Genomic DNA, 12,866 nt, shown 5'->3' on the forward strand with positions numbered 1-12,866 from the left:
GGGCAGGTGGGGCGGCGTGGGTAAAGCATGGAGGTGAGAAGCAGCATGGTGCGCTGGGCAGACACAAGCTTCTGCAGGCCGAGAGGAGCCCACAGACGGTTTAAAGCAGGATGTGACATGATCAGAATTGCATGTCCTATGGATCCCTCTGGCAGCTTAAACCAGTACCAGTGACAGCAATTTGTGTATCTCAGTATCTGAAGCTCCCTTGGCCCCAGATAAGATGTGTGGATTGAGATAGATATAGACAATACCAAATCAACCAGCGGCCGAGGGCCACTTATATGAGGACAAGGGACAGAGAGTTAAGCTCAGTTCCACTGTTTGAAACAAAAAACACGAGGTGATGGTCTCTGAGCAAAGCCCTCCAATGTCAGGTTTGGACACCAGTTTTACCTTGGTATCTCCAGTATCAAGTGTATTTTTTATGAATGGAAACTGTCGGAACATTCTGTATTCAATAACCACGCATTTTAGTCACCTGGTCAGTTATTTTAGCACCCTAAGGAGAATATCTATATATTTAGCAGAGACAATAGGTCAATTCATTCAGGATGTATGAGCCAGTTGTGTGTGAAGACATGACCCAACTCTTACTTCCCCTCGTTTGTATCTAGTTCCCAAGATTTAAAGGGGATCCTAGTGAGCCTGCAGATGCCAGAACATACGGGGCCCCTCGAGGGAGCGAGGATATAACTTAGTTAGGAATCCACCTCATCTGAACCCTGTCTCCCTTCAGGCTGCCCGCCCCACCTTGGGTGAAGGGGAGAAGCAGCCCAGGCTGCAGCGCAGGCAGACACCCTTTCCCTCCGAGCTGCCTTGGTCTGTCTGTCGCCTGGTGGGAACACCTGCTCCACTACATCAGGAAGGGTCAGTGGGACCACACAGAAAGGAATGCTTTGTAAGCAATCAGTAAATATAAGTTCTTAGAATGTTACTGTTTAGGTTTGTGGGCTCAAGGTAATTCAGTAGCTGGAGTTCTATAAAAGCATTCTTCTTAATCAGTGTTTGCCTCAATCTACTTCATACATTGTCAGAGATTAATTATCAGAAAGATGAAGAGATGAAGAACACAGACCTCTCCAGTACTGTACAGGGAAGGTGGAGGGGCCTGAAACGAGCTCTACGTAGTGTCCACTACGGGTTCCCTAGAGCCATCAAGTCATTTCATCCTCACTCCTCTCACCTGAGGTGCGTATTAATGTCTCCATTCTCAGAGGAGGACACCAAAGCTCAGGGAGTTTACTGTATGTCACAGACTTGCCTAGCTGGCACCGACTTCCATCCATGAATCTGGTAAAGCCTAAGGGCACTGCCACTGTTAACCTGTATTCACATGCTGAGGAAGAAAATATGTGATGATGGCAATTCTGTTATTAGGGCTATTCTAGGATGGCCGAGTGTCATGAGGATTGATGCATTAATGGCAGTGGGATGGAGAGCTTTGGACCACGTGCCGGTTCTGCATGAGGAGAGGCTGAGGAGGGAACTGCTGCCTCTCCTGTCTCAGCTTGGCTTCACCACCATCAAGCCCGCCGCTGTTCCTGCCCTGTTGTTCTCAGCTGGGGCTGCGGTAGGGTCTCCCCTTAACTGTAGATAGTCCATGGCCCATGTCCAGAAAGAAACTTTCTATATCTGAGGTCCTGAAAATGTAAAACGCCCTAAGGCATTTTACCAGGGAGCGAGCCTTGAAACCACCATGACACACAGAGGGGGTTCACAGCCTTTGTTAAAGAAGACTGGACAGTCCCTGTGAGTCTACAGGAAGCAGGCTGTGCATTTTTAAACCACAGTGGACAAAAAATGAGGGAAGAACTTCACTAAGAACACACAAACTCTAAGGAAGGATTAAACTACATTTACAACTAATGTCTTAATAGCATTGGGGACCTATTTCAAAATCAGAGGCTGGTTTTAACTTTGCTGTTTCAGAGAGGTGGTGATAGTAATGGGTGAGGATTTGCCTCCTGGGCTTGGGAAGCATCAGAGAGCACGGTGGAAACGAGGCCAAGGCTCTGGGCGAGCCTTAGCACTGCATGGTGCCCACCTTCCTGCTTCTCCACTGCCCACCCTTGCCCGTTCTCTGATTCTGAGAGATCTCGCCTTCTCCTGGGTTAATCTCAGCGCATCGTCTTCTCTCTCTGCCTCTGTTTCTACCTCTTCTGCCTTTTCACCTCTCTCAAGCACTAGTTTTGATAAAAAAAATTCTTAACTGATCAAAAGAGAGTTAAATAGTATACTTTTATGTGTGTTTTATTATTGAACAGTATTTTGCATTTCTGCCTCATACAAAAGCAGGTAGGTGGGTGTGGACTGTTTTCTGTTCATCTGGAAAACAAATATATAATGCTTTTTTTTATACATATATGTGACCCTTGATGATTCTGACCACAGCTCCTCCCCAAAGTCCAGATTTTGAGAACCAGCAACAGAATGAGTCCCAACCTAGAGCTCCGAGCCTAGGGCAACAGAGGGCTTGTGGCTGGTGCCCGGTGTGAGAGTGGGGGTGAGCAGCATAATGGTAGGAGCATGCACAGGTGGGGTACTAGCTGAGGGTGTGGATGGAGACCCTGGTTAGTGACCCCACCCCCCGCCATGGCATCAGGATGTACACACTGCCCTGACCCTCCCCGAATGAACCACTCCCCAGGACTGAGCTCACCTGGTGTGGGGCCCCCACACCTCTGCTTCTGGCCAGCCCTGGCTCTGTTCACTTGGTCACCACCTGCCCATCCACGGACACACGGAATCTGCCAGAACAGATTCCTCCTCCGTGTCTCACTGTGATTGGAGGTGGGGGTCTCAGCCATCCTGGTTCTCTGCTCGGGGCACAATACCCAGCACATGATAGGTATTCAATCAACACGCACTGGAAAAAGGAAGTGGGATCCCGAAGTACAGAATCTTTCATCGCCCGTTTCAGCAGAAGGATATCAAGGTGGGCACCCTTGGCCCTGGTTCTGGGGTGCCCATGCTTCTGCTCTCCCGCCTGTAGGCCAGTCCCTGCATGCCCCACACACCCACATCCCACCCACTCTCCAAGGTCCCCCCACTCATCATGAAGCTTTCTGATTCTCCATTCCTGGTGGGAAGAATCCTGACCTCCATCTGAGCTCCCCATTACCTGGTCTGTCGTTGCCTTGTCTGGATTCTTTTATGGCAGTTTCCACACTCCCGCGTTAGGTACACGCCAAGACTGTCACCCCAGGACCCACACAGTGAGCTAGCCCCCAGGGAGTGGAACCTCCACAATGACCAGATTAAATGAGTATGGGAAGGCATCTCTGCCACCCCTTGGGAGGAGAAAAACCAGAACAGACAGTCCTGCGGGTTGATAGGAAGAGGGTGGGGGTCAGGGGCCAGCCTCCCAGCTTGGCAAGGCTGTGCTGACCGCTCACCCCCAGCAACAGGGTATCAAATCGTTACACTACCTTGTTGGCCACTGGGTCTCCTGGTCCATCGTCGCCTTTCCCAACACTTAGCTCTGACTGCTTGCAATTAGTATCTGAGAGGCAAGTATCTAAAAGAGTCAAGCTGTGTTACGGAGGACCCCCAGAGAAACTGCAGGGCACAGCTCCTCTCGGGGAGAGCAGCTCAAATGGCAAAAGGTGGTTCCTTCACCTACTCAGCTGGGCCTTACCAAGGAAATAAGATCAAGAAAGTGGTGTTCGTCTTTAGCATTTATTTATAATTGGAAAAACTGTTTGTTTGTTTGTTTCTGAGCAAGCACAGACCACAAGCACGGCACAATCAATTGGCTATACATGAATATTTTTGTCATTTTCTTACTAACAGCAGGAATGAAATAGCACCAAGAAAGGTGTGCGCTACACATACATAGACAATCTGTGGTACGCAACAAAACCCAGGCCACAAAATTGTAATTAGATGCTTCCGGTCTGCCTTGAGAGCAAAGGCATCATGGGAGCACCAGCGGAAAAGGGACAGCGTTAAGGACCCGACGCACAGCTGCAGGGACCGGGTTTGCAGGCGAGTGAAGCAGATGGTGGGGAGGCTCCAGTCCTCGCTCTTTCGTCAGGGGGGTTCAGGGAACTGCAGGGAAGTGTACAAAAATGGGCCGAACAGGCATCTGAAACTTGGCCGCCTTCAGAAAGGCAAGGCCGAAACACTGCTTGTGAGGCTGAAATCAGTTTCAGTCAGCATGTTTGGGATGCAGAACAAGACCGACTGAGTTTTATTTGTAAACAGCAGAAATCAAAGGAGGTTTCTTGCCAGTGAAGTGACACATTCAAGAGTCAAAGTGAACTACCAACGGATTTTCTCAGCGGGAGGCGCTATAAAGATGGGCAGACTGAAGACGTGAAGAGACACCCTACAGGTCATGGAAAGCCTTAGGTGGGGCAGGGAGGAAGCTCGGTGCCTGGGGCTGCAAGGGGGCAGGAAACACTACAGTTTGGACAACACAAACTTGGATCAGACATAGGGATAAGTCCTATGCACCCTGGTGGTGCTGTGGTGGAGCCAGATTTATACACACTACCCATCATGGCCAGCTCCCTGTCAGGCACACAGGCCTTGAACAATCGAATGTTGAGGGAATGGTCCCTTGTGTGATGTAAAGTTTGGTTTACTTGATCTGCAAAGAAAACCAGATGACTATTCCATGGAGAAATTCAAACTGTGGCTAACATCAACATGTTTGATGAATACCAGGCATCTCAAGAGAACGAACGGACGTTGGCGAGTTTCCTGGACAAAGTTAAGGTCATGTGGATGGAGCTCTCTGACACTGTTTAGACCATTTAGCAAATACCTGAATCAGTACTCAGATCTACTCTAGCCCCTTCCATCGAGGCATCCAAATCTGTGATTCACAAATGCTGACATTCACTCACATCGTCTACCTCCCTCAGTACTTCATCCTCACAGTTCCTTCTCTGGAACTGCCTTTTGGAAGATGGCGGAAAGGCCTGCCTGGCCCAGAGCTTTGTTTATGCAGGTCCTGTCCTCTTAGGAAATAGGGCCTGCGTAGTGAAGGCTCAGTTAATTTACAAGAGACGTATTAATAAGCCCGAAGGGGACAAATAAAACAGTGCAAATGGGGATTTTGCTGCTTGAACAGTCAGAATATGAGAGAGCTTGTGGAGGCTCTATTTCCCCCAACCTGAAGGACCTAAAGGGACTTCTGAGGTAGGGAACTGTGAGGACTTCACTCTACACCGCTTTCAGGACAAAACAAAAGTACTCCTGAAGAGGCCCCAGCAATTTCAGAATGCTGGTGACAGGAAGCACCCTGCATACACGAGAAATAAAGGATACCAAGGAACGTACACGTCATGGGGTTTGCAAATGTAATTGTTCCGGTAGGTGTATGGGGTCTTTCCACGACTCCCTGACTAATGCCCACAACACAACTCAAGCACAGCTGGGGTGGCACTGCCACCCCTGGCTGCTTTGGCCACACAGACACAAGACACACAATACAGGGAGAGCTGCTTTTCTTCAGGAATGAGGTAAAAAAAAAAAAGATGCTTGCTAATCACCGAGCAGGGAACGCTCCTCGTCTTAGGCTAAGTCACAGAAATCTCCCAGAACCTGAAGTTCAGCACATTCCGTCCTCTCCAAGAAACAGAGCAAGAATGGTCCAGGCAGGGACAGTAACCATTGACACAGTAGCCACTATGTCTGCTTCCTGCTGTGTGTTTCTCAGAAGCAAGAAAGCCACATTCTAAATACACTATCGTTACACCTTGAACTTCCTTTCTCCAGTCCCCTGTAATGAGTCACTTTGCAAAATCAGCAGCACTGGATAGGTTGGGGGTTAACAGGAAAACAGTCTCACTTCTGTCACCTTCCTATGATGTCTGGAGGGTACCTATGATACCTAACTATTTTGCCCTGGCCTCGTGTTGGTCATCAGTGGCACATCTCTTACTCAGCATAGAGTTTAAAGCCCACTGATAGGAAACTAAATGTAGTCATCTGTTTTAAGCAAAAGAGTCTATGAAAAAATTACTTAACAAACACAACTCATTTTATTGAGATTAAGGCCAAAAACATTTTTTTGTTGTTTTTTTAAAAAATATTTCCACAAATCTTGTCAATTGCTGAAGCCCAGGTCAAGCTTCTATATCACATGATAACTCTGCGAATTTTGGAGAAGAACACCTTTACCTAAGTTCAAAATTGATCACCGGCGCAGACGCTGGGGAGGAACAGGAGGAGGATGCCCCACATTCATGTCGAAGCATCAGGACAGTTCCTCTGGTGTCCTCCTGCCTGCCTCACCAGGCGTGCCTGCCCCTGCCCGGAGGGAGGCACTGCCCTGCAAGTCAGCCGCTGACGGGTCCAGGGGCCCCGTGGCGTGGCCCTGTCTAGATCTGGACAGGAGGCAGGTCGCCTGGTCTCTGAGCAGGATCCCCTGCTCAGAGAAACCAAAGAACTCCTAGAACACTCAGGACCCATGCAGATGGGAAGCCTCTAATCAATTTTGTGGCCTTTTTTGTTGATTAGTGAAAGAAAAAAAAAAAAAAGGAAAAAGAAGAGAAGAAGAAAGAGAAGTGCAGTGCATTACTCTTTAGCCTCAGCCAGCTTATTGTTCATCTCTGCGCTCTGCTCCTTGTCGGTGGTGGGCGGGGCGGTGCGCGCACCCTCCGCGCTCTTCTTCTTGGATGCCCGGCCCGACGCCCCCTGCTTGTCTTTGGCCTTCCTCGGGGGCTTATGGCTCACTGAGGTCTTTTTTGCTTTGGAACTCTGGAGACTAGGTTTCTCCACCTGCACGGAGAGACAGACAGACCGCAAACAGAAACACAGAGGGGGCGGGATTTGGAGGGAGAATTTAGAGAGAAGATGTAATTAGTGGAAAGATAATGAAAGCACAGGACTCTGAGAAGCAAGGCATGTAAAGCCCCTTTGCTGACGCCTGGTCACCTGGCATCTCTCACCTGGAGCCCCTGGTCCCCCGTTCTAGCTGCCCTCTTGCTAGCCACTCTGGCTTCTGATGCCAGCTCTGGCCCCCATTCCCCTCCAAGGCACTGGACTGTATTTCTGGGCTGCTGCCCCTCCCCGTGGGAAGATTGTACCTCACTATCCTGCTCAACTCAGGCAGGCGCGGGAGTGGCTTTAGTCAATGAAATGTGAGCAGAGATGAGGAGTCCCCCTCCAGGCAAAAGGCCAGGGGTCGGCCCACGCTTCCCAACTTATTCCTTTCCTCTGCCACAGAGAGGCCACTGCTCACCCTGAGTTTCAGCCTGAAGGGGTGTGGACGTGGAGAGCTGCAGCCCACCCACGGTGGACACATGGTAATAAGAAGTCAACCTTTGTTGATGGAAGACATCAGGATTCTGGTCTTTGATTCACAGCAGCAGCCGATCTTCCCTGTTTCTGACCTCCGGTGGACAGATGTCCTCTCTGAGAGGCTTGGGCAGGCAGTCTCGCCCAGTGAGGCCTTCAGCATTGCCCAGCATCCCCTCCTTCTCCCTGGCTGGCTCCCTAGATGGTCTTCTCCAGAACTGCCATTCAAGCCCACTTTGCTCTCCCCAAGTTTTCTCTGCTAGTTCTTCCCCCCGATTCCTAGAAGACAGCTGTGGCTTTTCTTTCTCAAGAATTCTGGGCCACTGGATATGATCCCCCAATATGTTACCCACCTCCCATCCATCTCTGGATTTCCTTTCCCCAATCTTCCCTCCTTCCTCCACTCGAATCTTCTTTTGTCCAGAGCCAACCCTACATCTCAGTCCCACTTCATCTGTAGAAGGGGGACAGAAACGATGCGGGGCCTCACCAGCTGGGTCATCCACTCAGTGAGGTTCAGGGGCTCTCAGTCACTGTCAACCTATAAATAGGATCATCCTGGCTTGCCTAGGCCTGAGGGCTTTCATGGAATATGGAACCATTAATGTTATAACTGGAGTAGTCCAGGCAAACCAGGTTGGGTAATTCCCTTACCTGTAAACCAGTCCTGGACCAAAGAGGAAACTCTGCTGGACTACAAGACTTTAGGTCAAAGCAGAGCAAAGCCTACATAGGTTCTCAGACTTTTTCTGCTATTATAGAAAGGAGAGCTGATACTTTCATGATTCCATGTGGCTTGATATCATAGAATAAGTTATGGCATGTGTGATTCCAGCCTCAACAGCAGAATCTCCAACAGGCTTTTCCCCTCTCATGATTGCACATTGGGATACAAATAAGGCAAAGCATTATTGGATGGCATCACCGACTCAATGGACATGAGATTGAGCAAAACTCTGGGAGATGGTGATGGACAGGAAAGCTTGGTGTGCTACAGACCATGGGGTCACAAAGACTCAGGCATGACTTAGTGACTGAACAACAACAATCGTCTTCATAGGAAAACACCCGAATCCACTGTATCTTCCTTAGAAATGAAACTCATTCACAAACTGTTCATCATAGTAACAAATTACTTGGAACACTTCTTGCAGCTGATGTGACAGGTGTGTTCTGACAGACTAAGGATTGCTGCTGGATGGAGGGAAAGGATAAGAAAGAGCAGGTGATTTTCAGGGACTCGGGAGGTGAGAAAGTGTCCAGTGATTGGAGCAGAGGATGAGGCAGGAGCTGGGTGGGAAAGAAGTCAGGCGAGGATGCCCCCATGTCTGGGCTAGCCCTTCAGGGGCAAAAGCACAGTTATTTTAAGACAAGGGGGTTTAGGGCTCAGGTGAGATTTTCTACCATTTCTTTCTGAGTTTCTCAAAATCAGAAGCTAGTTCTCTGGAAATCTAGCAGTTTTTAAGCTGTTTTCATTTTAGGAAATGTGTGCTCAGTCGCTCAGTTGTGTCCTACTCTTTACGACCCCATGGACTGTGGCCCAGCAGGCTCCTCTGTCCATGGGACTCTCCAGGCAAGGATACTGGAGTGGGTTGCCATTTCCTATTCCAGGGGATCTTCCCGGCTCAGGCATCAAAACCTTGTCTCTTGAATCTCCTGAATTGGCAGTCTCCTGAATTTACCACTGACCCACCCGGGAATCCTTGTTTTAGGTAATGTTCCTTTAGAAATTCCGTTTTGATTTAGCAAAGGTTGGGGTTCCCTTGTGGCTCAGCTGGTAAAGAATCCACCTGCAATGTGGGAGACCTGGGTTTGATCCCTGGGTTGGGAAGATCCCCTGGAGAAGGGAAGGGCTACCCACTTCAGTATTTTGGCCTGGAGAATCCCATGGACTGTATAGTTCATGGGGTTGCAAAGAGTCGGATAGGACTGAGCAACTTTCAGTTTCACTTTCCCGGTAAGAAGCCACTCTGTCTCTATGTGCTAAGACGGAAAGAAGGGACTTTAAGGTTAAGGACCAGAGTTGGCAGTAGCCCCGCCCCCATCTCTGCTACCATTAACCCCTCCATGTCAGGCTGCTGATGGGTCCCCAGAAGATCTGTCTCACCTTTGGAGGTTCCTTGAAGGGCTCGCTGTAGAGGCTGCGTATTCTTCTGCGATCAATGACCTTATTGTCAGCTGGGGTTGGCTTATTGGCCTCCCCTTTGAACTGGGCACTGTAGCTGGTCTCATGAGCCATCTTATCATCTGGGGGCTTGTACTGGGGCTTGGCTTTTATGGGTTTCACAGGCTTGATGTCCGTCCATGCTCTGAATTCATTCCTGCAAATCAAAGAAAAGCTAAGTGATTCGATACATCCTCTACCTGGCAGCAGGGCCTTCTCTCAGAGCTGCAAGCACAGCAAGCTCTCTGTTAGTGCCCGTCGTTCTGACTGATGTGTGGCTGAAGAGTGACCTCTCTCTCCTCCTGTAAGCATTCCTTCTGGCCCAGTCAAGGTAGATTGTGGCAACAGCAGTAGTACCTCAGAGAAAGAGTGCAGGCTCCCAGCTCCCACCGCTTGATCGTGGACAAGCTGTTCTAATCTTTGGGCCTCCTTTTCACAATATCTAAAATGAGGCTGAGAAAAAAAAAAAAAGATCAAAAACTAAGATCATGGGATCCAGTCCCATCACTTCATGGCAAATAGATGGGGAAACAATGGAAACCATGACAGACTATTTTCTTGGGCTCCAAAATCACTGCAGATGGTGACTGCAGCCATGAAATTAAAAGACACTTGCTCCTTGGAAGAAAAGCTGTGACAAACCTAGGCAGCATAGTAAAAAGCAGAGATGTTACTTTGCCAACAAAGATCTGTCTAGTCAAAGCTATGGTTTTTTCCAGTAGTCATGTATGGATGTGAGAGTTGGACCATAGAGCTGAGTGTCGAAGAATTGATGCTTTTGAAATGTGGTGTTGGAGAAGACTCTTGAGAGTCCCTTGGACTGCAAGGAGATCCAACCAGTCCATCCTAATGGAAATCAGTCCTGAATATTCATTGGAAAGACTGATGTTGAAGCTGACACTCCAATACTTTGGCCACTTGATGCGAAGAACTGACTCACTGGAAAAGACCCTGAGGCTGGGAAAGATTGAAGGCAGGAGGAGAAGGGGACGGCAGAAGATGAGAGGGTTGGATGGTGTCCAAACTTGATGGACAAGTTTGAGCAAGCTCCAGGAGTTGGTAATGGACAGGGAAGCCTGGCGTGCTGCAGTCCACAGGGTGGCAAAGAGTTCGACATGACTGAGTGACTGAACTGAACTGAAAATGAGGCTGAAGACTCAGTCTTCAGTCGTTTATGAGTTCAGCACATATGACCTAATGCTGCTGTGTGTGAGGTGAGGGAGTTGTGACTGTTACATGGACAGTCTGCCTGGTAGGTTGTGGTCAAACAAAAAATGCCAGTTCTGTCCCTTCCTTTGTTGTGATGAAGACATTTTGTAACCCTGAATCCTTAGTTTATTCCTCCCTGTGATAGAAGAGGGCTTGATTTTTGTGTGCTGCCTGAAACTTAACAATCTCAATCACTTTAGGTGAAAGTCCTTATGAAATGTCTAAATGCCTGCAGATCATAAGTGAACTGTACTGAACACAACTGGATGTCACCATGAGGACTTGTGTTGGGATGTATGATATATAGGAGAGTCTTGGTGGGGTTGGTGTAAGTGGCTGATGGCTCTTACCCCAGTGATCCCCATCTGCTGCTTTTTACAGTCACTGTGCCAGGCTGCTTGTTCATAGCACTCTCTCTCCTGGTTTCTCATCTGTTGCAGGACTGGAGAGGAGATGGTGACAATGTTCAAAACAGGGTGAAATTAATATCGCTGCTGATGGAGGCCACCAAGTCTGTCCTGTTTGTTGAGTGCAAGACTTCGAGTGCCTAAGCTCTGTGGCTCTGAGGTTTTTCTCAGGTTTCCCTTCATTTGGGGCTGTGAGAAGCTGTGGGAGAGGAAGAGCCAGTGTACTATCTGTCGAGTTAGGTTCTCCAGTGCCCTCTCTCATCCTCATGGTAACTCCCTCCTTTGGGGCTCAGACATGAGTGCCACCAACAAGAGGCCCCAGGGGACAGTAGAGAGAGAGCTCAGACTGTGATGGAGACACATGGATTCTAGCCCTGGCTCTACCTCTAGGTAGCTGCTGAGAAGGTTTCTCCCCTCCCTGAGTCTTAGTTCCCTCATTTGTCAGAAAAAAAAGGCTGACCAGATGATGTCCTTATAATGTCCTTCAGGCTCTGAGGCTCTCTGAGTTGATACAGCTGGTTTGGCAACACTGAGCTACACACTGGTCATTTGAGCTCCTGAGGGGCACAGGCTCACGTGTGAACAGAGAGACTACAGTTTCTTAAGAGACCTTCCCCAAGCTTCAGGCTCACCTTTCCAGTGTAGCTGGGACCTCCGCCTAGATGCCCCCACCAACTCAAACTCAGCGTCCCTCGAAGCAAATCATTCTGTCTCCCCTGCCAAGTCGTCTTCTCTTCTTGGACTCCCTTGCTGCTCCTTCTCACTCACTCACCCACCCACCATTCATTCATTCATTAAACATTTACTGAGTGCTTAGGTCTGCTTAGGATGCTGAGCTCAAGGCGCGGGAGTGGGAGGGAAGGGAGGACAATAAGGGAGGCTCCGTGTAGAAGGGTCTGGGAGCACAGGGGAGGAGCCCTGGGCCAGGTTGGGAGTTGAAGGACAGGTTCTGGAGGGAATCACAGAGGTTGGCAGAGAGCTGACCGAGAGAAGGGGTGGGTTCCAGGTAGGATGAGGAGCACACAAAGAGGCGCAGCCCCCCAGGGGGATGCGTGGGAAGCTGGGGTGACAGGGCTGAAACCTTGGGGGGACATGAGAGGCTGGGTAGGTCATGAAGTTCCTGCCAGTCTGGCCAAGGGGATGGTCTGGACTGTAACAGGGAGATGCCAAACAAGTTCAAGGTGCGTGTGGCCAGATTCCTTTTGGGGAAGAGAACTTTGGAAGCAGTGTGAATGGGGACAGAGCGGAGGGGTGGGGCTGGAAGCCAAGAGGGCTGTGCAGTGAGCTGGGAGGAAAGCAGAGGCCTGAATTGCGAAGAGGTGTGGTGCTTGGAACACAGCGCCGAGGGGATGGGCAGGACTTGAACTCCACTGAGCTGGGGGAGGCCAGGCTCAGAGAGAGATTTGGGGGTTTGTGGGATGGGGTGGGGGGATGTTACCTATGAGCCAGGGAACCTTGGAAGAGAGGGGATTTAGGAGGAGGGTTGAGACCCTCCTGATTCTGTTAATGGCAGCACCTACTTAGCTTCTAGAGAGCTTTTTGATCCTCTCCTCTTCCCTGTTGCTGCTACTGCTGCTAAGTCACTTCAGTCATGTCCGACTCTGTGCAACCCCATAGACGGCAGCCCACCAGGCTCCCCAAGTCCCTGGGATTCTCCAGGCAAGAACACTGGAGTGGGTTGCCATTTCCTTCTCTACTCCTCTTCCCTACACCTCTGTAGACTCAACCCATTGCCACAACCTGACTTCTGAGCCATTCTGTCTCCACAACAGGCCCAGATCTGGCTCAGGTTGTAGCTGGGTCTCTGATCACTATTACCTGCCTGAGGTGCC

General features: G+C 49.6%; 1 protein-coding gene across 1 annotated transcript in view; it reads right to left on the reverse strand.

The window, feature by feature from the left end:
- MAP6 (microtubule associated protein 6) overlaps positions 1-12,866 on the reverse strand; it is an 84,332-nt gene that overhangs the window by 12,610 nt on the left and 58,856 nt on the right. Inside the window, exons 2-3 of the mRNA XM_070803921.1 lie at positions 9,362-9,575; positions 6,536-6,735 (exon numbers count right to left, since the gene is read on the reverse strand). Of these exons, the coding sequence (XP_070660022.1) occupies positions 6,536-6,735; positions 9,362-9,575 (414 nt within the window). The remainder of the gene's footprint in view (positions 1-6,535; positions 6,736-9,361; positions 9,576-12,866) is intronic.

Source organism: Bos indicus, chromosome 15 (genome assembly GCF_029378745.1).
Source record: "Bos indicus isolate NIAB-ARS_2022 breed Sahiwal x Tharparkar chromosome 15, NIAB-ARS_B.indTharparkar_mat_pri_1.0, whole genome shotgun sequence".
NCBI lineage: Eukaryota > Metazoa > Chordata > Mammalia > Artiodactyla > Bovidae > Bos > Bos indicus.